This window comes from Stomoxys calcitrans, chromosome 1, assembly GCF_963082655.1.
Source record: "Stomoxys calcitrans chromosome 1, idStoCalc2.1, whole genome shotgun sequence".
Classification (NCBI taxonomy): Eukaryota; Metazoa; Arthropoda; class Insecta; order Diptera; family Muscidae; genus Stomoxys; species Stomoxys calcitrans.
In genome coordinates this window covers 183,941,772-183,964,019 of record NC_081552.1, presented here as the reverse complement: position 1 = coordinate 183,964,019, position 22,248 = coordinate 183,941,772, and the positions used below count along the sequence as shown (strand labels likewise).

The following is a 22,248-nucleotide window of genomic DNA, read 5'->3' as shown; positions in this document are numbered from 1 at the left end:
ATTGTCCGGTTTCTGACGACAAATTGATGTTGTTCTTATCCAGGATCCGTTGGTGTGTGGAGGAATGGTTCATGGACTAAGAATTCCATGATATAAACTACTCAAGGGTATGTGGAATGGGACACATAAAACCCGTATTCTTTCAAACAGTAGTCTAAATGTTTTTCTTCTTCCGTTGCTAAGCACTGAAGATTCAGTAGTAGTCTGCCTTAAAATCAAAAAGCCTCATTATTGGTAAAAAAAATTTAAGTGTCATATTCAGGAGCGTACCGAAAAGGCTCACAGATATTGGGCACTATATAGACGGACCGTAGACCAATATTTACTGACGCCTCTGTAGTTTGGTGCACTGCGATGGAGAAAAAGTGCAACGTAAGCACAATACAACAGGTTCAGAGTACATGCTGTCGTGGCATAGGCGGAGCGATGAGGACCATGCCCACTAGGGAACTGGAGACTATTCTAGATATCCGACCCATTGACATACAGATTAAGTGTGAGGCAGCCACTGCAGATATGAGACGATAGGAGAATGGTTTGAGGATGGGAAGGAATGGAAGATGTTTCCGATCGAATATCCGAGACGACACTTGTGGTCGGGTGCGAAGCACTGCTGCCAGCGACACAGTCTTGGATTAACGGAACCCTGGTATTTCCAACTGGAAAATAATGCTACACAGATGGATATAAGCTAGAGGATGGAGTGGGCCTGAGGGTCTACATTGAGAACCCATGGCTGAGATCTGTTTTCGACTGCCGGACCATTAGACGATCCTGCAGGCGGAGATCCGAGCGATCACGAAACACGTTAGGTGGTTTGGCGAGGACGTCGTGTGTGAACATCTTTACGGCCAGTAAACTGGCCATCAGTGCAATAACAACCAGGACGGTCAGTTCACCAACAGTCTTGCAGTGTAAGAAGGAGGTCAACACCTTCTCTGAGAACGGCACAATTCGTATCGTATGGGTGCCGGGACTTAGCGGAATAAGGGGGAATAAAAAAACAAACGATTTGGCAGTGAATAAACTGTCAATAAACTTGGTTAACCCGAAGCCTTTCAGGTCAATGCAGTTCAAGTTAAGGGCGTGGGCAACAAACGCCCTTAAAAACACAAAAGAACGGCGAAACGGTCGGACCGGCGAAAAAAATCCTATGGGTAGATTCGGATCGGAAGAAGACGAAGCTATTACTGAAAGTCATTAAGAAGAAAGTCAGTGTAGCTTTCGGTATCATAACGGGGCACATAGGACTATGAGCTCTCTTATGAATATCGGTGCGGCAAGTGAAAGCATGTATAGGGCATGCGAGGGAGATGATTAGACTTTGGAGAATTTCCTATGTCATTGCCCGGTTTTCGCGGCTAACCGATATCGGCTCTTGGGTGGGACACAATACAAGGTTCATGGCATGTATTGTTAGGGATGTAGTAAGGAAAACAATTAGAGATTGTGTGGGGGTAGGTTAGGTTAAAGTGGCAGTCTGCCATCAGACTCACTTAGACGTTTTCGTCCATTGTGATACCACAGGAACAGAAGAAGGAAGATGCCTTCTAGTTCCTACCGTTGAACCATACCAGATCGCTTTAAAAAGCCCAATAACTGGTGAATGTTTACATTCGCTAAATCAGACAGGTTCTCAAAGAAATGAGAACCTAAAGTGGAACTCCTTCTAACTGCTAGTGTGGACATACACACAGAAAGTGTTCTATAGTCTCTTCTTCTTCGATGTCCCTACAGCTTCTGCAAAAGTCTTTGCGGGCAACCTTCTGTCTGTCAGCGTGTTTTCCGATTAGACAATGACCTGTCAGACGGACACAATGACTGAGATGTCTGTTCTAGCCAATGACAGCAAAACAGTAGACATCTTCAAGTCTAGATTAGGCCACATAGTTTTGGGAATGCTCACAGCCTCCTCTTTGTGACCATCTATCATTCGTTGCTTTTCGGACCTGTTCCTGAAAACTTAGCTAGCATGTCGCTAGAGGCATACCCACAGATTCCAGTATCCCTGCAATGTTTAGAGTATATCCTAGTTTCGCAAGCTCATTCGCTTTACAATTTCCTGGAATATCTCTGTGGTCCGGCACCCAGAACAGGTGAATTTTAAACTTTTCAGCCATCTAATTGAGAGATCTGCAACAGTCGAGGGATTTTGTAAGTAGCACGAAATTCTTGACTTAGATTTTTTTCGAGGTTCTTTTTAACATTAAGAGCGCACAATAATCCGATTACTGGCTAAGGTGTATTTCAATGGTGGCATGTGACGGATTAATAGCCGAACCCTGTTTTTAACTTATGCTAACCTAACCCAACCTACTGCTAAAAATGCAAATTTGCCCTTGAAACTTTTATTAAGGAACAGGGGCAAACTTCCCATATGTCAACGAGTGCTGTCCGATTTAAGTTAAAGATCAATGATAAGGGGCCTCCTCTTTAAAGCCGAGTCCAAACGGTGTGCCGCAGTGCGGTGGAGAAGTTTTTACATGACAAAGTACCTTGCAAATGTTGCCACCATTAGGGAGGATAACCACCGTCGCAAATTTTTTCTGATGTCCTTGACAGGATTTGAAGCCAATCTTTCAGTGTCATAGGTGGACATGCTATCCTCTGAGTACGGTGGCTTCCCTATATATGCTGACTAGCTGACCCGGGCCCGCTCCGCTGCGCCTTCTTTTACTTTATATGGAACAAAACTTGCCTTGGAATATTTATTTTCGACAATTAAAGATCTTTTAGTGAAATACCATGCTACAAAAATAGTATATCGCTTGACTAACAGTTTAACAATATAAGTGCCTTTATCTGAATCCCATATGATCTTTATTGGTGTACTCCATTCTTAAAATACTTCATTTCAGCCCAATATTCTCATTATGTCTGATTTAGTGGTGTTTTAGGGGGAGAGGTGGTCAGCATCGTGCTCTTCTCTCAAATGCCATTTATTTAAACTCCATATTGCCATTGGCTTAAGAGGAGTTTTTGGGATGAGGCGTCCCCCAAACACATGGCCCCAAAATTCGTTTTATAATCTCAAATACCTTTCATTTGAGCCACATATTGGCATGGTTGAAATTTTTTTTCCCTTTGGGGTGTTTTGGGAAAGGGGTGATGCCCTAAATACATGGTCCTACAATTGGATATCAAATTCGTATTCTACTCCCAAATAACTTTTTTTGAGCCCCATATTGCGATGGTCACTAAAAAATTGCTGTTTGAGTCTTTAAGACTCAAATTGTATTGGTGAGCAAATAAGTCCTATTAGTGGGTTGTTATGGTGGTGGGACGTCCGCTAGACATTTGGCCCCTAATGTTGATGGTGGTGATGGTTGATGGTGGTTTACTCCCAAATACCTTTAATTTGAGCCCCGTATTTCCATAGTCGGCAAACATGACCGGTTTGAGGGGTGTTTTGGGGGATGGGCCGCCACTCAGTGAGTTGGCCTTGAAAATATATATCGGATTCGTATTCCATTTTAAAAACCCTCTTATTTGAGCCTCATATTGCAATAGTTAGAAAATACTTACTATTTGGGTGGTGTTGTGGGGGTGGGGGGGACCCTTTTGGACACTTTTCCGGAATATTGATCTGAAATCCGTGTTTTACTCCCAAAGACCTTTCATTTGAGCCCCATATTGCTATGGTCGTAAATTTGGCCCCTTTGGGCGATGTTTTTGGGGAGAGGCGGCCCCCCAAACACTTGGACCCATATTTGGATATCAGATTCGTATTCTACATTCAAATACCTTTTATTTAAGCCGCATATTCCCATGGTCAGTAAATAAGTCCTGTTTGGGGGGTGTTTTGGGAAAGGGGTGGACCCACATTTGGATATCAGATTTGTATTTTACTCGCAAATACCTTTCATTTAAGTCCCATATTGCCATGGTCAGTAAATATGTCCGATTTAGGGGTGTTTTGGGACTTGGGGTGGTCTCCTAGCACTTGGTCCGACAATTGGATATCAGATACGTTTTCTTATCCTAAATATCTTTCATTTGAGTCCCATATTGCCGTGATTGGTGTAAATATATGTTTGGCAGGTTTTAGGTTGGGGCGGTCCCCCTAGGTACCACATCCGAAATTTGGATACCAAAAGGGGAGGAACGGCCCACCCTCCCCCCGCTTCAGATATCAAAAAATTTAGTACCCTATTTTCATCACGGGGTCATTATGCACCATCTGTGAAAATTTCAAGAAAATCGGTTCAGCCTTTTCTGAGTCTATAAAAAACACACAAACATACAAACAAACAAACAAACCTACAAACAAACACAAATTGATTTTTATATATACGATTCAAGCCGCTTTTAAATGGGGAATGAGCTTCGTTGTGATGGGGGAATTGAAGCTAATGCTCAACACCAGTTCCGATATTAACGAAAGGGGTGAGCTGCTTATCGAATATATTCTGCAGATGCGTTACAGATACATCTGGGGTCTCTAGGCTATCGAAAATCCTATCCTCGAAACCAATGATGGTGCGATATATTCACAAGTCAGAGAATGTGGGCCACCGTAACGCAGAGGTACCAAATCTGCATATGACGCTGAACGCCTGGGTTCGAATCCTGGCTAGAACTTCAGAAAATGTTTCAGCGGTGGTAGTCCCCTCCTAATGAAACAAGTTAAAGAGTGCTATGTTCCGACGGGCCGAATCTTATATACCCTCCACTATGGATCACATTTGTCGAGCAAACAAAGGATAAAAGAAAATAATTGCTATGATATTGGAGCTACATCAAGTTATGATTCGATTCGGGCCATAATTGAATTGAACGTTGAAGACGTCATTGTGTAAAATCGATTAGGAATTGTGCCCTCCTGAAGCTCAAGACAACAGATCGGGTTGTATGACAGCTATATCAGGTTATGGAACGATTTCAACCATACTCAGAACAGTTGTTGGAAGTCATAACAAAATGCTTCACGCAAAATGTGAGCAAAACCCGATGAGAATTGCGCCGTCTAGAGGCTCAAGAAATCGAGGTCCAAGATCAGTTTATATGGCAGCTATATCAAAACCAAATTTCAGCCGAAGCGGATAAGAATCGCGCCCTCCAGAGGCTCAAGAAGTTAAGATCCCAGAGGGGTTTATAGGACAGCTATATCAGTTTATGGGCTGATTTCAACTATACTCAGCACAGTTGTTGGAAATCATAACAAAACACATCATGCAAAATTTCAGCCAAACCGGGTGAGAATTGTGCCCTCTAGTGGCTCAAGAAATCGAAATCCAAGATCGGTTTATATGGCAGCTGTATCAAAATATGGAGCGATACCAGTCATTTACAACCCCAACTGAACTACACTACTAAGAAGTATTTGTGCAAAATTTCAAGCGCCAAGTTTTACTTCTTTGAAAGTCAGCGTGCTTTCGAGAGACAGACGGACGGACGGACATGGCTAAATCAACTTAAAATGTCATGAGGATCAAGAATATACATATACCTTATGGGGTTTTAGACTAATATTTCGAGGAGTTGCAAACAGAATGATGAAATAAGTATTCCTCCTCCTATGGTGGAGGGTACAAAAATGGTATTGCATCAATGTTAAAACTTCTCCCAAAAGAGGTGTCGCACTGCGGCTCGCCGTTCGACCCGGCTATAAACAGAAGGGCCGTCATCATTGAGCTAAAACTCGAATCGGACAACATTAATAGATATGTGAGAAGTTTGCCCTGTTCCTAAATAAGAATGTTCATCGGCAAATTTGTATTTGCTGAGAATGTATGGAAATCGTCTAGTGAGGAAGCATTAAAACTACTCATTGACATACATTTCCCTGGAAACTCTCCAATGGAAAATGTGGCGCCAGAAGAAGTTCTCACTGAAATACATTCGTCGGATTATCTGTTATCAGTCGATGATCCGACGATTATCGATTATCGTTTTGGGCGATAAAAAGTTTCAACTTCTTGAAGTCGTTAGGTCATGATGATGTATTATCGGTTGAATTTCAAGCTGTGTCGGAGAGACTGGCTACTTGGATTAGGGAGATATACTCTGCTTGTATCAGCATGTCGTATGTTACTGTTGAATGGAGTGGCACATAGATTATTTTCATTTCAAAAGCAGGAAAACCAAATCACACGAAGGCGCAAGATTTTCGTCCTATTAGTCAGTCATCCTTTATCCAGAAGAGAGGTTGATAGAAACATATCTTTGCGCAAAAATCCCTAAAGATCGCCTGTCTCGGCAACAGCATGCATCTAATAAGAGCAAGTTTACTGAATCATCCTTCCACGACCTAATCGGCTACATCGAAGTCTTTCTCGCTGTCAAGGAATACAGCACGCTTAGATATATACATCAGGAATGAGGTCTAGGCATAAATCCGTCTGTAACGGTAGATGTTCTTTTCAGCAAGAGATATAAGTTGCCCACAGTCAACTTGGGGTGTTTTGCTGGGCAGGAAATTGAGCTTTAAATTTATCATTTAAAAAATAGACAAAAAAGGCATATCTTGCCCTATACACCTGCAAGAGAAAAATTGGTTTAATCCGAGTGACATGCACTGGCTCTACACTGCAGTTGTCAGATATACAATATAATGCTTTATGTTGTGGTCTTGTCGACAGCGCTTCAAAAATTGACTCACTGTTCAAAACTCTGTCTGGTCAAAAATATGACTTGTTTGTGCATCACAATCTCACTGAGGATGACACCTGCAAGAAAACCCTTGGGAAAAGTTGAGAGTTTAAACCGCATCTCATGCACTGGTTATATACTAAAGTTGTCAAACCTATAATGCTATATGGAGGTGTAATCTGGTGGACGGCGCTTCAAAAAGCCACCTACTGTTGAATACTCAGCCGGATTCAAAGGATGGCTTGTTTTGGCTGTGAGCATTCCAAAACGATGTGGCCTAATCTAGACTTGGAGAGGTCCATTATTTTGCTGCCATTGGCTTGAACAGACGTCTCAGTCATTGTGTCCGTCATGGCAGGTCACTGTCTAATCGGAAAACATGCTGACAGACGGAAGGTTGCCAGTAACAATTTTTTGCAGAAGCTGTGAGGAGATCGAAGTAGAAGATACTATAGAACACCTTCTGTGTGTGTGTTCCGCTCTGGTAGTCAGAAGAAGTTCCTTTTAGGGTTCTCATTTCTTTACGAATCTGTTTGATTTAACGGATGTGAATATTCGCAAGTTATTGGGCTTTTTAAGGCGATCTAGATGGTTCAATAGAAAGAAACTAGAAGGCATCTTCCTTCTTCCGTTCATGTGGTTGGGCTTTTTAAAGCGATCTGTATGGTTCAATGATAGAAACTATAAGGCATCTTCCTTCTCCTGTACCTGTGATATCATAATGACCGAAAACGTCTAAGTAAGTCTGATGGGAGACTCTAAGCTAACCTAATCTGAAGTGGCCAAATCGATACTTGTTGGGATATAGCTCCCATATTAACCGATTTTGTGTAGCTGTAGTAAACGAATGAAGGTTATGCATATTTCTTAACGGCAAAAGTGAGAATTTTCCGTTTTCTTTAAATTCTTTAGATAGTAAAATACAAGTCATTCAATTTCATTTCTTTAACAAGCTTTCTCGCAAAATTTAAATTTTAAACTTTCGCCGCAATGACTCTCCTCTACTCATAAGCTGTATTTTTCTTTAATAATTTTATCATTTTTCTTGTCAAAGAACTCTTAGACCGAAAACTTCTACATTAACAATCCATGGACTTTGACCTCAATCTAAAACAATTGCCATTTATTTTCAGGAATTTTCTTCATCTTACCCTGCATTGATACATACGCACGAGTGGATTTACGTACGCGAACCTATGATGTGCCACCACAGGAGGTATGGTCGCTCAGTTGGTTGTTCTGTCGGATGATCCGTAACGCAAAGCAATCTCTGTATAAACATGAATACAAAACCATTTGGCAAATTTCCTTGCATACAAAAAAAAAAAAAAACGATACGAATAGGACGGAAAAATGGACATGGTTGAATGTGGTTGTGTTCATCTTTTCCTGTTGCTTATTTGTCGTGCTTCCCCTTTTTTTGTTCGATAGACATTGCCTTTTGTTTGGTGTTTCCCTTCTTGCAGGTCTTAACAAAGGACAGCGTAACAGTGTCTGTCGATGCTGTGGTCTACTATCGGGTATCGAACGCCACCGTATCTGTGGCCAATGTGGAGAATGCCCACCATTCGACAAGGCTTTTGGCACAGACCACGCTTCGCAACACAATGGGCACCCGTCATTTGCATGAAATCCTTAGCGAACGCATGACCATATCGGAGTCAATGCAGGTATGTTGTTGTAGAAGGCTATCATATTTTTTTTTAGCCAACGAGTCATTGAAATTTTGGAACGATATCGAAATATTACTAAAATTTAGTGAAGTAATTGGAAGCTGGAACCTTTATTCGTCATCAGCCATAGTTGTGCAATTCTTCACATAAGAAGCTTTTAAGGGGGATTTATCATCACGAAAATTGACTCGGAAGCGAAAATCCAAGATTTAACTTTATTTGAACATCATGTTAAGATGAAGTGAAGCTCAAACAAACTGTAGCTATGGTCATTATGAATGTTTCGAAAAACATGTAAAAGCGTGCTAGGTTCGTCCGGGCCGTATCTTGGGAACACATCACAATGGATTCTGCTAAAAATGTTTACAAAATAAATTTAGTTTAAGGGCATAATTTTATTCTACATCCCAAACTTCGGTCAACATTTCAGCCAAATCGGATAAAAATTGTTGCTTGTAAGGACTCAAGAAGTCAGATCGGGAGATCGGTTTGTATTGAAGCTATATCAGATTATAGACCGATTCGGACCGTACTTGGATCAGTTGTTGGAAGTCATAACAAAACACTGCATGCTCAATTTCAGCCAATTCGGACATAAATTGTGGCTTCCAGGGGCTCAAGAAATCAAATCGGGAGATTTGATTTCTTTATATATGGGAGGTATATATGATTATTAACCGATTTGAACCGTTCTGGGCATTGTTGTTGGAACAGAAAACTAAGTGTAAAATTTCATTCAAATCGGGAAAAATTGCGGCTTGTAAGGGCTCAAGAAGTCAAATCAGGAGATATGGGAGCTATATCAGGTTAAGGACCAATTCGGACCGTACTTAGTACAGTTGTTTGAAGTCAAATCGGAACACCACATGCAAAACTTTGGCCAAATCGGACAAAGCTTGCGGCTTGTAAGGGCTAAGAAATCCAAATCGAGAGATCAGTTTATATGGGAGCTATATCAGGTTATATCTATCTATGATCTGGTCCGTACTCGGCACACTTGTGGGAAGTCATAACGGAACACCATATGCATAAATTCAGCCAAATTGGAAAAAGTTCCGACTTGTAATAGCTCAAGAAGTCAAATCAAAAGATCGGTTTATATGGGAGCTATATCAGGTTTTAGACCGATTCAGACTGTACTATGCACAGTTGTTGGAAGTCATAACAGAACAATATGTGCAAAATTTCAGCTAAGTGGGACCAAAACTGCGGCTTCCAGAGCCCGAAAAGTCCAATCTGTAGATCGGTTTATATGGCAGATATATTTAAATCTGAACCCATATGGCCCATTTGCAATCCACATTGACCTACATCTACATAAAGTACATAGCGTTCGAACGCTGTCGTGATTTCGACAGAAGGATGGACGGACGGGCGGACATGGCTAGATCGACTCAGAACGTCGGGGTGATCAAGAATATATATAATTTATGGGGCATTAGTCGAATATTTCGAGGTGTTACAAGCGAAAGGACTAGTTTGGTATACCCCCATCTTATGGTGGGTATAAAAAGAGAGTGAAAGAAGGCGCAGCGGAGGGGGCCTGTCCAGCTGGTATCTAAATAAAGGCCGATCCGAACCATATTTGGATCAGATGTGGGAAGGCTTAAAACACCTCACTATTTAAATTTCAAAGCAATCGGGTAATAAATACAGCTTTTGTGGGCTTCAGAACTTTATCGGCAGATCGGACTATATGGCAGCTATATCCAAATATGGTCCTGGTTGTCCCGTTCAATAAGTTAACTTGCTTGCAGCAGAAAAAGTATCTGTGCGAAAATAGGGAAGGAAGACATGTTTGGTCCAACAGTTGGAAAGTTTAGCCTCCACGAGATAACGTCCAGTAATGGGTTGAGGCTGATAGATTTCGCCGCGGCAAAAAACAAGGTAGTTAGTAGCACTAGATTTCCACATAAAAATATCCACAAAGCCACCAAATTGATCACGTTGTGATATTTGGAAGGCAGTCATCCAGCGTGTTAGATGTACGATCGATCCGTGGAGCGAATATAGATTCGGATCATTACCTTGTTGCGGCAAAGGTTCGCACCCGTTTGAACATGACGAAGAAAGTACGATCTGACACTGCACGGAAGCTGGACATTGAAAAGCTGCAGACACAACAAATGGCAGCGGCATACTCCACTCGACTGACCCAACTGCTTGATGAAAGCACTCCTTGTTCCGATGATATAATGGCCGATGGCAAACAATTGCCGCCTCCATGGAAAATGCCGCGAAATCCGTACTTGGGCACCGGAAGCCTTCTCAAAAAAACCAATGGTACGACCAAGAGTTTTGAGATGCTACTGAAGCCAAGAATGCGGCATATAGAGCAACCCTGCAATCAGTAGCAACGCGCCAGATGAAGAAGAGGTATCGGGAGAAAAGGAGGGAGGAGAAACGTCTATTCCGCAGAAAGAAAAAGGAAATGGAAAGACGTGAGTGCGAGCGAATTGAGATGTACAGGAGTCAGAATAAAGTCCGAAAATTCTACCAAAGAATTAAACACCAAACCGGTGGCTTTGGTGCAGGCACATCCTCCTGCAGAGACAAAGAAGGAAATCTGGTAACTGACACAGATAACATGCTGAGGATATGGAAATAACATTTTTCCCAGCTGCTAGTGTCCGATGTTGGCGGCGAAGAGGATACCGCAGAACTAATCCCTGATGATGGTATATAATGTTTACCTCCTAGTCAGAATGAGGTCCAAGTAGCAGTAACCCGACTAAAGAACAACAAGGCAGGGTTACCTGCTGACGGGTTACCTGCTGAACTATTTAAGACCGGAGGCGACACGCTAATAAGGCGTATGCATCAGCTTATCTGCGCAATCTGGCTAGAAGAACGCATACCCGATGATTGGAACCTCAACATACTATGTCCCGTACACAAGAAAGGAGACAAGACGGAATGTGCCAACTACAGAGGAATAAGTCTCCTCCCCATCGCATACAAGTTACTCTCGAGCGTTCTGTGTGAAAGATTAAAACCTAAAGTCAATGAGATAATTGGGCCCTATCAATGCGGCTTTAGACCAGGTAAATCCACCCTAGACCAGATATTCACACTGTGCCAAATCCTGGAAAAGACCCGAGAAGGACAAATCAACACCTACCACCTCTTAGTTGACTACAAAGCCGCCTTCGATTCTCTTTTACGTTCAAAGGTATTTCAAGCCATGTCTGAGTTTGGTATTCCTGCAAAATTAATACGACTCTGCAGGATGACACTTTCTGATACGCGTTCCTCAGTAAGAATAGGAAAGAATCTCTCGGAACCATTTAATACCAAACGAGGTTTCAGACAAGGAGACAGCCTATCGTGTGATCTCTTTAATATCCTGCTGGAGAAGATTATACGAGATGCAGAAGTGAATAGATATGGCACACTAATCACAGGAGAGCATATGCTACTCGCCTATGCCGACGATATCGATATCATAGGTCGGTCACCGGAAGTAGTAACTGCAGTCTTTGAAAGAATCGAAAGAGAGTCAGTGAAAATGGGTCTAGCAGTAAATGGAGATAAGACGAAATGGATGGTTTCCACTCCGAAAAAGCCTTGCACAACCGAGCAGATAAAGAACATGGAGAAAGTTGGGAACCACAACTTTGAGATAGTCAGTAACTTTATCTACCTCGACACCGCCGTAACCGAAACGAATGACACCAGTTTTGAGATAAAGCGAAGAATAATACTGGCAAATAGATGCTACTTTGGACTAAGTAAGCAGTTTAGAAACAAGGCCACCTCTCGACAGACGAAGACTACACTTTTCAAGACACTGATACTACCCGTGCTGTTATATGGTTCTGAAGCATGGGTACTTGTGAAATCAGATGAGGCAGTGCTTGGAGTATTTGAGAGAAAGATTCTTCGTAAAATATATGGACCAGTATTGCAATCCGAAATATATATATATATACTTTTTTGAATCGGAAATGGGTATTTCGATGTGTTGCATACGGAATGACGAAATGAATACACCACCTATCCTATGGTGTTGGGTATAACAAATGCTTAATCCACCATAACTGAAAACATGAGGAGTGTAATATTCGATGGGCTGTCATCGCAATACTTCAACGTCCTTGCGGAATTACATGGTCCTCTTACAGATTGGGATGACTTGTATGTGGGTTGATTCAAAGTTAAATCTTTTAATGTTAGAAAAAAGTTTATTCAACATTTACCGCTGTGTCTTAAAGAAGACCCCCGTAGCGCTGCGGAAATATTCTTCTAAGACCCCAAAAGGTATATAAATTTTTGATCATCCTGACATTTTAAGTCGGTCTTTTCCGTCCGTCCATTTCCGTCCTTTTGTTCGTCTGTCTGTCGAAAGCGCACGAACTTTCAAAGTAGTAAAGCAAGTTGCTGGAAATTTTGCACAAATACTTCTTATTAGTGGAGGTTGGTTGAGATTGTAAATGGGCCATATCGGCCCATGTTTTGATATAGCTGCCATATAAATCGATCTGGGATCTTGACTTGACTAGGCTTCTAAAGAGCGCAATTCTTATCCGATTTGGCTGAAATTTTGCATGAGGTGTTTTGTTGGGATTTCCAACAACTGTGCCAGGTATGGTTTAAATCGGTGTATAATCTGATTAGCTGCTATAGTAATCGATCTTGTATCTTGAGCCACTAGAGAGCGCAACTGCCCTTAATATAGTTTCAATCGGTCTATAACCTGATATAGCTGCCATAAAAGCCGATCTGCGATCTTGACTTCTTGAGCCTCTAGAGGACGATTTGGCTGAAATTTGTTCCACGGCTTCTTCCATGACTTTCAAAAGACGTGTCAAATTTTGACTGAATCGATCTATAGCATGGCACAGCTCCCATATATACCGATCTTCCGATTATACTTCAAAAACTGTGCCAAGTACGGCCGGGCAGGTCTACAACCTGATATAGCTCTCATATAAACCGATCTCCCTTCCTGAGCCTCTGGAAACCACAATTTTTGTCCGAGTTGGATGAAATATTGTATTTAGTGTGCTGTTATGACTTCCAACAATTGTGCCAAATACAGTTTAAATCGGTCAAGAACCTGATATAGCTCCCAGATAAACCGATCTCCCGATTTGACTTCTTAAGCACTTATCAGCCTAGATTTTTATATGATTTGGCTAAAATTTTGCAATAGTGTTCTGTTATGATTCTTAACAACTATGCCAAGTACGGTTTAAAATGATCTATAAGCAGATATAGCTCCCGTATTTGAGCAGGATCCATGGTGGTGGGTTCCCAAGATTTTTCTTTTCTTTTTTCCTTTGTTTGCCTAAAAAGAGATACTGGGAAAAGAACTTGACAAATGCGATCCACGGTGAAGGGTATAGATGATTCGTCCCGCCCGAACTTAGCACGCTTTCACTTGTTTCTGATGTTTTTGCCAGTATTGTAATCTAGACTTTCAGCATCATAGACGGAGATGCTAACCTCTACCACTGACTTGGTCACAAGGGGAGAGAAAGTCTCAGAGGCCAGATCTGACAAGGTAGCTAGAAACGTTTTATAAAAATAATTGCCAATTAAACAAGTTTCCAGCGATCTGAGCAAGAGTATCGTCACAGCTCTCTCAACTGCGCCTAGATGCGGGAGGAAATTCATATGAAAAGAATTTTTGAAAATGAATCACCAGTCGTATACATACCATGAGGCTAATGAGGCAGCGGTAGAAAATCTGAATTCTGACCATGGTCCAGATAAATTTCCACCATTCTAAAGCCAGTTCGGCAGAGAAGTGTTTTTTTTTAAAGAAAAGGAAGAAAAGGCTTGAGAAGAAAATAGAAATGGTGGAGGACATTGATATGATATACAAGTGGATCATGAATTAAACGACTCGTTAAAGTCTGCATGTCCTAGAAATAAACCAAGGCTCGATATTTGCAGAAGACTCATTGGTAAGCCTTAAGAGAAACACAGGAATTACAATTCTGCAAGACGCAGTTAAGAAAACATAAGGGCAAACTGAAAAGGTTAGGTCAGGTTAGGTTGAAAAGATGGTGCAGATATTAGTCCGCCCCGTGGCACTATGGACACCTAAGCCAGTAATCGGCTTGTTGTACACAAAAAAAGTAACCTCGAAAAAGAAAATCTAAGTTAGAAATTCCGTGCTACATACAAAATCCTTACTTGTTTTCCATGCCAATCCCCTTAGTTGGTTCCGGTAAAGTGTGCCCAAATTCAAACCGAAAAAGGCTCAGAACAAATGCTTAAAGGATGTATACGAGGTCTCTTATCTATCGTATATGCCATAATCAACATTTGTTAAGGAAATACTAAAACTACCTGTCGAAACTCTCCAAAGGAAAACTTGTTCCCGAAAGGGATTATAACTAAGATGGATTCGTCGAAGATTGTTGAGGAAATTGTTTCTGAGTCTCGAATTTTTTGGACGATCAAGAGTTTCAACACTTTAAAATCGCCAGGAGCTCATTAGGTATCTTCGCTACAGATTTTGAAAGACTACCATTCCAGAGCAGAAAAGGAAATGAAAACTAAGGAGGATATATATGCATAATGGCCAAGCGGATCACGAAATCCCTGAATAACTCGTTTGTGTCAGCATGTCCTAGAGCCAAGCCAAGGGGCAAACAGCGACCGCCATGTTGGACCCCGGAACTGATAGGTCTAAGGATAGGCTGCAGAAAACTCATCAACAGGGCGAATCCAAAAGGGCACCACCGATTAGGACGTCTATAAGACTGAGCTAAAAAAACTGCAAGGGCGAACTGCGAAAGGCTCTAAACAAAACCCGGGTGTAATACTGCATATGAGGCTTCTAGGCTAAAGAAGGTTCTATCCTCGAAACCAATTACGCTGGGATATATTCTGAGAGACTATTGTATCAGCATGTCGTAGCAGGAAAACCTTAACACACCAAAGCGAAAGATTTTCCTCCTATTAGTCTGTATCCTTTATGCTGAAGACTCCTGAGAGATTGATAGAAATATATTTTAGGGCAAAGATCTCTGGAGATTGCCCGTCTCGGCAACTGCATGCATATAGTAAGGGCAGGTCCACTGAAACAGCACTTGACAACCTAGTCGCCTACAAAGAAGGTTCACTCGCTGTCAAGGAATATACAATGGTAGCATTTCTTGACATTAAAGATGTTTTCAACAATGTAAAGCCGACATCAATCATCAAGGAGTTGAAGTTTCTAGGCATCAACATACCCATAAGAAAGTTTATTAATAATTACTTACAACAAGTAAAAGCGTGCTAATTTCGGCCGGGCCAAATCTTATATACCCTCCACCATGGATCGCATTAGTCGAACTCTTGCCACGGTTTCTCTTTTTAGGCAAACAAAGGATAAAAGAAAATAATTGCTATGTTATCGGAACAATATCAAGTTATGGTTCATTTCGAACCATAATTGAACTGAATATTGGAGACCATAGAAGAAGTCATTGTGCAAAAATTTCAGCCAAATCTAATAAGAATTGCGCACAATAGGGGCTGAAGAAGTAAAATAGGGAGATCGGTTTATAGGGGAGCTACATGAGGCTATAAGCCGATTCATGCCATATTCGACACGTAGACTAAAGGTCATGAGAGAAGCTGTTGTACAAAATTTCAGCCAAATCGGGTGATACTTGCGCCACGTCATGAAATATTTCAGCCAAATCGGATAGAAATTGCGCCCTCTAGAGGCTCAAGAAGTCAAGACCCAAGATCGGTTTATATGGCAGCTATATAAAATATGGACGGATTCAAACCATACTTAGCACAGTTGTTGGTAGTGATACCAAAACACTACGTGCAAAATTTCAGTGAAATTGGACGAGAATTGCGCCCTCTAGAGGCTCAAGAAGTCTAGACTCAAGATCGGTTTATATGGCAGCTATACCAGATTATGAACCGATTTAAATCGTACTTGGCACAATTGTTGGAAGTGATACCAAAACACTACCTGCAAAATTTCAGTCAAATTGTACGAGAATTGCCCCCTCTAGAAGCTCAAGAAGTCAAGAAGACCCAAGATCGGTTTATATAGCAGCTATATGGGCCGATTTGGCCCATTTACAATCCCAACCGACTACAATAATAAAAAGTATTTGTGCAAAAATTCAAGCGGCTAGCTTTGCTCTTTCGAAAGTTAGTGTGCTTTGGACAGACAGACGGACGTACAGACAGACGGACGGATGGACAGACAGACAGACGGACGGACATGGCTGGATCGACTTAAAATGTCATGACGATCAAGAATTTATATACTTTATGGGGTCTCAGACGCATATTTCGTGGTGTTACAAACAGAATGACGACATTAGTATACCCCCATCCTATGGTGGAGGGTATAAAAATAATGTCTCATGTTCCAGGCAGTGCGGATTACACCCTGCCTGAGCCGCTTTTTGGTAAAAATTACTGTACCACTATTCCTTATAGAACCGATTGGAACTACGATGGTTCCAAACTAGACGACCAGGTGGGCATTGGGGCGTACTCTAAAGATGTAAAACTGGTCATATCAAAAAGTTACCCGACCTCTGCAGTGTGTATCAAGCGGAGATCCTTGCAATTAAAGAAGTGGTGGAATGGCTAATAGGCCAAGTAGCCATTAAATCCCTGGAGATCGTATTTCTGAACACAAAAACCGCCCTCGACTGTCGCAGATCTCCCATCGAGAAGGATGAACTGTTCACTTGTTCTGGGTGCTGGGCCATAGAGATATCCTACGGAATTGTTAAGCGGATGAGCTTGCGAGACTAGGAACTACCTTACATTGGAAAGGTAGTAAAATACCCCCTGGAATCTGTGGGTATGCCGCTAGCGATAAGTAAACTAAGTTTTCAGGATCAGACCCGAAGGACAACTATATACAGGGTGGCTGATGAAAGCCGCTACCAAAAAAAAATGTAATAACTTTTTTCTATTTAATAATAATAATTTAATAATTAATTTAATTAATTAATTAATTAATTTAATTAATAATAATTTAATAATTAATTTAATAATTTAATTTAACATGAATAAAAGAAAAATGTATTCCATACACCGAAAAAAAAATGTAGCAATATTCATCATTGTAGCAATATTCATCAGCCACCCTGTATGTACGGTCACAAATGGGGTGCTGGTAGCACTCCAAAATGATGTGGCCTAATCTAGACTTGAAGAGGTCTACCGCTTTGCTGTCACTGGCTAGAACAGACGTCTCAGTCATTGTATCCGTCATGACAGGTCACTGTCTAATCGGAAAACTTGCTGACAGACTGAAGTTTGCCAGCAACAACTTTTGCAGAAGCTGTGAGGGCATCGAAGAAGAAGAGGCTGAAGAATACCATCTGTGTGTGTGTCCTGCAGTGGCAGTAAGAAGGTGTTCCACTTTTCAAAGATATGAGAACCTGTATGATTTAGCGGCTGTGGACGTTTGTAAGTAGTTGGGCTTTTTAAAGCGATCTGGATGGTTGAATGATTGGAACTAAAGGCGTCTTACTCCTTTTGTTCCTGTGGTATCACAATAGACGAAAACGTCTAAGTTAGTCTGATGGCAGACAGCCATTTAACTTTACTTAACCTTAGTCCCATTTTTGCCATCGTCACAATAATAACCAAACTACTTGTTTATCGTCCACATAATATTCGCCGAAAAGCTATGATTAATTGTGCAACAAAAGTTTGGCCCGGTTACATGTAATGTTTTTTGTACACACCACCATAGGATGGGGGTATACCAATCTAATCATTCCATTTGTAAAACCTCGAAACATTGATCTGCGACCCCATAAAGTACATATATTCTGGAATGTCTCGAAATTCTGAGTCGATCTAGCAATATCCGTCCGTCCGTCTGTCGAAATCACGATGGAGGTTAAACATGAAAAGCTAGCCGCTTGAAATTTTACATGGATACTAAATATCGATGTAGGTCATTGGGGATTGCAAATGGGGCACATCGGTTCAGATTTAGATTTAGCTCCCATATAAACCGATCTTTCGATTTGATTTTTTTAAGCCCTGGAAGCCGCAATTTTTGCCCGATTTGTTTAAATTTTTGCACATAGTGTTCTATTATAATTTCCAACAACTGTGCTAAGTATAGTCTTAATCGGGTTATAAGCCGATATAGCTCCCATACAAACCGATCTCCCGATTTGACTTCTTGAGCCCTTACAAGCCGCAATTTTTGTCCGATTTGGCTGAAATTTAGCATGTGGTGTTCTGTTACGACTTCGAACAACTGCACCAAATACGGTTCAAATCAATCTATAACCTCATATATCTTATATATAAAAATCAATTTGTGTTTGTTTGTATGTTTGTGTGTTCCTTATAGACTCAGAAAAGGCTATACCGATTTTCTTGAAATTTTCACAGATGGTGCATAATGATCCCGTGGTGAAAATAGAGTACTAAATTTTTTGATATCTGAAGGGGGGCGGACCCTTCCCATTACCCTAATTTTCAGAAACGCCAGATCTCGGAGATGGGTGGTGCGATTTAAGCGAAATTTTGTGTGCTCATATAGTACCCTAAAAATAAAAAAATTGGTATCCAAATTTCGGATGGGGTACCTAGGGGGACCGCCCCACCCTAAAACCTACCAAACATATATTTAGACCAATCACGACAATATGGGACTCAAATGAAAGGTATTTAGGATAAGAAAACGTATCTGATATCCATTTGTCGGACCAAGTGCTAGGGGGACCACCCCAACCCCCAAAACACCCCTTAATCGGACATATACCGATCATGGCAATATGGGACTCAAATGAAAGGTATTTGGGAGTAGAATACGAATCATATATCCAAATGTGGGACCACGTTTCTGGGGGTCCACCTCTTTCCCAAAACACCCCCCAAGCAGGACTTATTTACTGACCATGGAAAAATGGGGCTTAAATAAAGGGTATTTGAATGTAAAATACGAATCTGATATACAAATATGGGACCAAGTGCTTGGGGGGCCGCCTCTCCCCAAAAATATCCCCCAAAGGGGACAAATTTATGACCTTAGCCATATGGGGCTCAAATGAAAGGTCTTTGGGAGTAAAGCACGAATATGATATCAATATTTGGGAAATGTGTCTATGGGGCCTCACCACCCCCACAACACCACCCAAATAGGAAATATTTGCTGACTATTGCGATATTAGGCTCAAATAAGAGGGTTTTTTAGAGTAGAACACGAATTCGATATATATTTTTAAGGCCAGCTCACTGAGCGGCTGGCTATCCCCCAAAGCAACCTCCAAGCCGGTCATTTTTGCCGACTATGGAAATATGGGGCACAAATTAAAAGTATTTGGGAGTATACCACTTATCTGATATCAACATTAGGGACCAACTATCTAGGGGACGTCCCACCTCAATAATATCCCCCAAATAGGACGTATTTTCCCACCAAGACAATTTCAGGCTTAAAGAGAGTGGAACTAAATATTTATAGTTTTTAGGGCCAATACCCCAAACCGCACATATTTGCTGACTTTTGCAATAAGGAATTTAAATGAGATTAGAAAACGAATTTGATATCCAATGTTGAGGGCAATGGCAATATAGGGTTCAAATAAATGATATATAGATATATGAGAATAGAGCACGTTGCTGATATATTTTTCGGGCTTAGTATTTGGGCGACCACCCCACTCCCCAAAACACCCCTAAATCGGGCATATTTACCCACCAAGTCAATGTGGAGCTTAAATGAAAGGTATTGGGGGGTAGAGCAAGAATTCATACCCATTTTCGGGACCAATTTTCTGGGGGTGTACCCCTTTCCCAAAATACCCCACAAATAGAATTTTTTTACTGACCATCGCAAAATGGTGCTCAAATAAAGGCATTTGGGAGTAGAATACGAATTTGATATCCAAATGTAGGGCCATGTATTTACGGCATCGCCCCTTCCCCAAAACACCCCGCAAAGGGTAAAAAATTTTCGACCATGCCAATATGTGGCTCTAATGAAAGAAAACGAATTTGATAACCTATTTTGGTGTCATGTGTTTGGGAGACGCCTCATCGTGTAAACCAATGGCAATATTGGGTTTAAATAAATGGTATTTGAGAGAAGAACACGATCCCCAAATATCTGGGGGACCACCTATCCCCCGAAAACACCACTAAATCAGACATCATGAGAATATCGGGCTGGAATAAAGTATTTTAAGAATGGAGTAAACCTTACATCCTAACTTAAACTCGTAGACCAATAAAGATCATATAGGATTCAAATAAAGGCACTTTTATTGTCAAACTGTTAGTCAAGCGATATACTATTTTCGTAGCATGATATAAAAAAATAATTATTCCAAGGAAAATTTTGTTCCATATAAAGTAAAAGAAGGTGCAGCGGAGCGGGCCCGGGTCAGCTAGTCTCCCAAATAAACCGGTCTCTCGATCATCCTTATTCGGTTCTTAGAAGTTTTAATTTTTGCTGGTTTGATAGAAGTTTGGTATATAGAATAAAATTATGCCCTTCAACTAAATTTATTTTGGATACATTTTTAGTAGAATCCATTGTGGTGGGTTCCCAAGATTCGGCCCGGCTGAACTTGGCACGTTTTCACTTGGTTTTCTATTACAAATTGAACTGAGTAATAATTATTTTCTGACAATTTTTTTTAATAAATGTTTTAGGTACAATTGGACGAGGCCACCGATGCTTGGGGCATTAAAGTGGAACGTGTGGAGATGTAAGTTTGGTAATGTTCAAATGTTAGAACATTTCAACATACCAAAACTGGTCTTATATTTGAATGTGTTGATCATAATTAAAAAACCTAACTTAAATGTACAGCAAAGATGTCCGCCTACCCGTACAACTGCAACGAGCCATGGCTGCCGAGGCTGAGGCAGCACGTGAGGCTCGTGCCAAAGTCATTGCAGCCGAGGGTGAACAGAAGGCATCGCATGCTTTGCGGGAAGCCTCTGAGGTAATTGGCAATTCTCCGGCTGCCTTACAATTACGTTATCTTCAGGTAAATAAACTTTAATAGGACACTTGGTCTTGGTTTCTGTCTTGGCTGGATATTAATCTGGTAACAAATACTTAATGCCAATTTGTAATAATAATGCCCTTGTGTGTATCTCTCTATCCTTCTCTCTCTGTCTATCTTGCTCATTGCAGACACTTAATACAATCTCGGCGGAAAAGAACTCGACCATTGTGTTCCCGCTGCCCATTGATATGATGACCTATTTCATGAAGAACAGCGAGGCGAAGGCTCTGGCAGCCATGGCTGATGTCATAAACAAATAATCACATGCAGCAGCAGCATCTGAGCATGGATAGTGTGTTGTTTAGGGAAACAGAAATGAAAAAAAAAATATTTAATAAGTTAACAATGTTCATGGTGTATCGTAATTTTTTTTCTTATCAAGTTTTTTTTTTTTTCTATCTCAAATGTATTTCCTTGGCTAATGAGATGTAAGAAATAAAAATATTTGTAGTGTCATTTTATTGTATTTTTTTAACCTCCACCATAGGATGGAGGTATATTCATTTTGTCATTCCGTTTGCAACACATCGGAATATCCATTTCCGACCCTATAAATTAGATACATTAGGAAGGGTCGATTTTTTGCTTAAAATCGTATAGCAAAAACGTAAACTACGTTTAATTCTAAGAATATTCTTCGAAGAAACCGTGTTTCTTAAATCAAATCCTAATACGCGCCTCTCGACTTTTATACCCTACACAACTAGTGTGTTACAGGGTATTATAACTAAGTGCATTTGTTTGTAATACAAACAGAAGAGAGTAATACAAACAGAAGAGAGATAGACCCATTGATAAGTATACCAATCGACTCAGAATCACTATCAGATTCGATTTAGCTATATCCGTCTGTCTGCCTGTGTGTCTATGTTTATTTGTGAGCTCAAGAAGCAAAATCGTGAAATCGGTTTATATGGGAGCTGTGTCATCGATTCAGACCATATTGCACACGTATGTTGAAGGCCATGGGAGAAGTCGTTGTACAAAATTTGTACCAAATCGGATGAGAATTG

General features: G+C 40.9%; 1 protein-coding gene across 4 annotated transcripts in view; it reads left to right on the top strand.

The window, feature by feature from the left end:
- The window catches only part of LOC106095118 (band 7 protein AGAP004871), a 62,576-nt gene extending 40,885 nt beyond the window's left edge, over positions 1-21,691 (top strand). For all 4 annotated transcript variants that reach the window (XM_059360793.1, XM_059360795.1, XM_059360792.1 and 1 more), the window contains 5 exons: positions 7,725-7,807; positions 8,058-8,261; positions 20,874-20,929; positions 21,034-21,214; positions 21,364-21,691. In XM_059360793.1, coding sequence (XP_059216776.1) covers positions 7,725-7,807; positions 8,058-8,261; positions 20,874-20,929; positions 21,034-21,214; positions 21,364-21,495 — 656 coding nt within the window. In that variant the 3' untranslated portion in view covers positions 21,496-21,691. The remainder of the gene's footprint in view (positions 1-7,724; positions 7,808-8,057; positions 8,262-20,873; positions 20,930-21,033; positions 21,215-21,363) is intronic.
- The last annotated feature ends 557 nt before the right edge of the window (positions 21,692-22,248 follow it).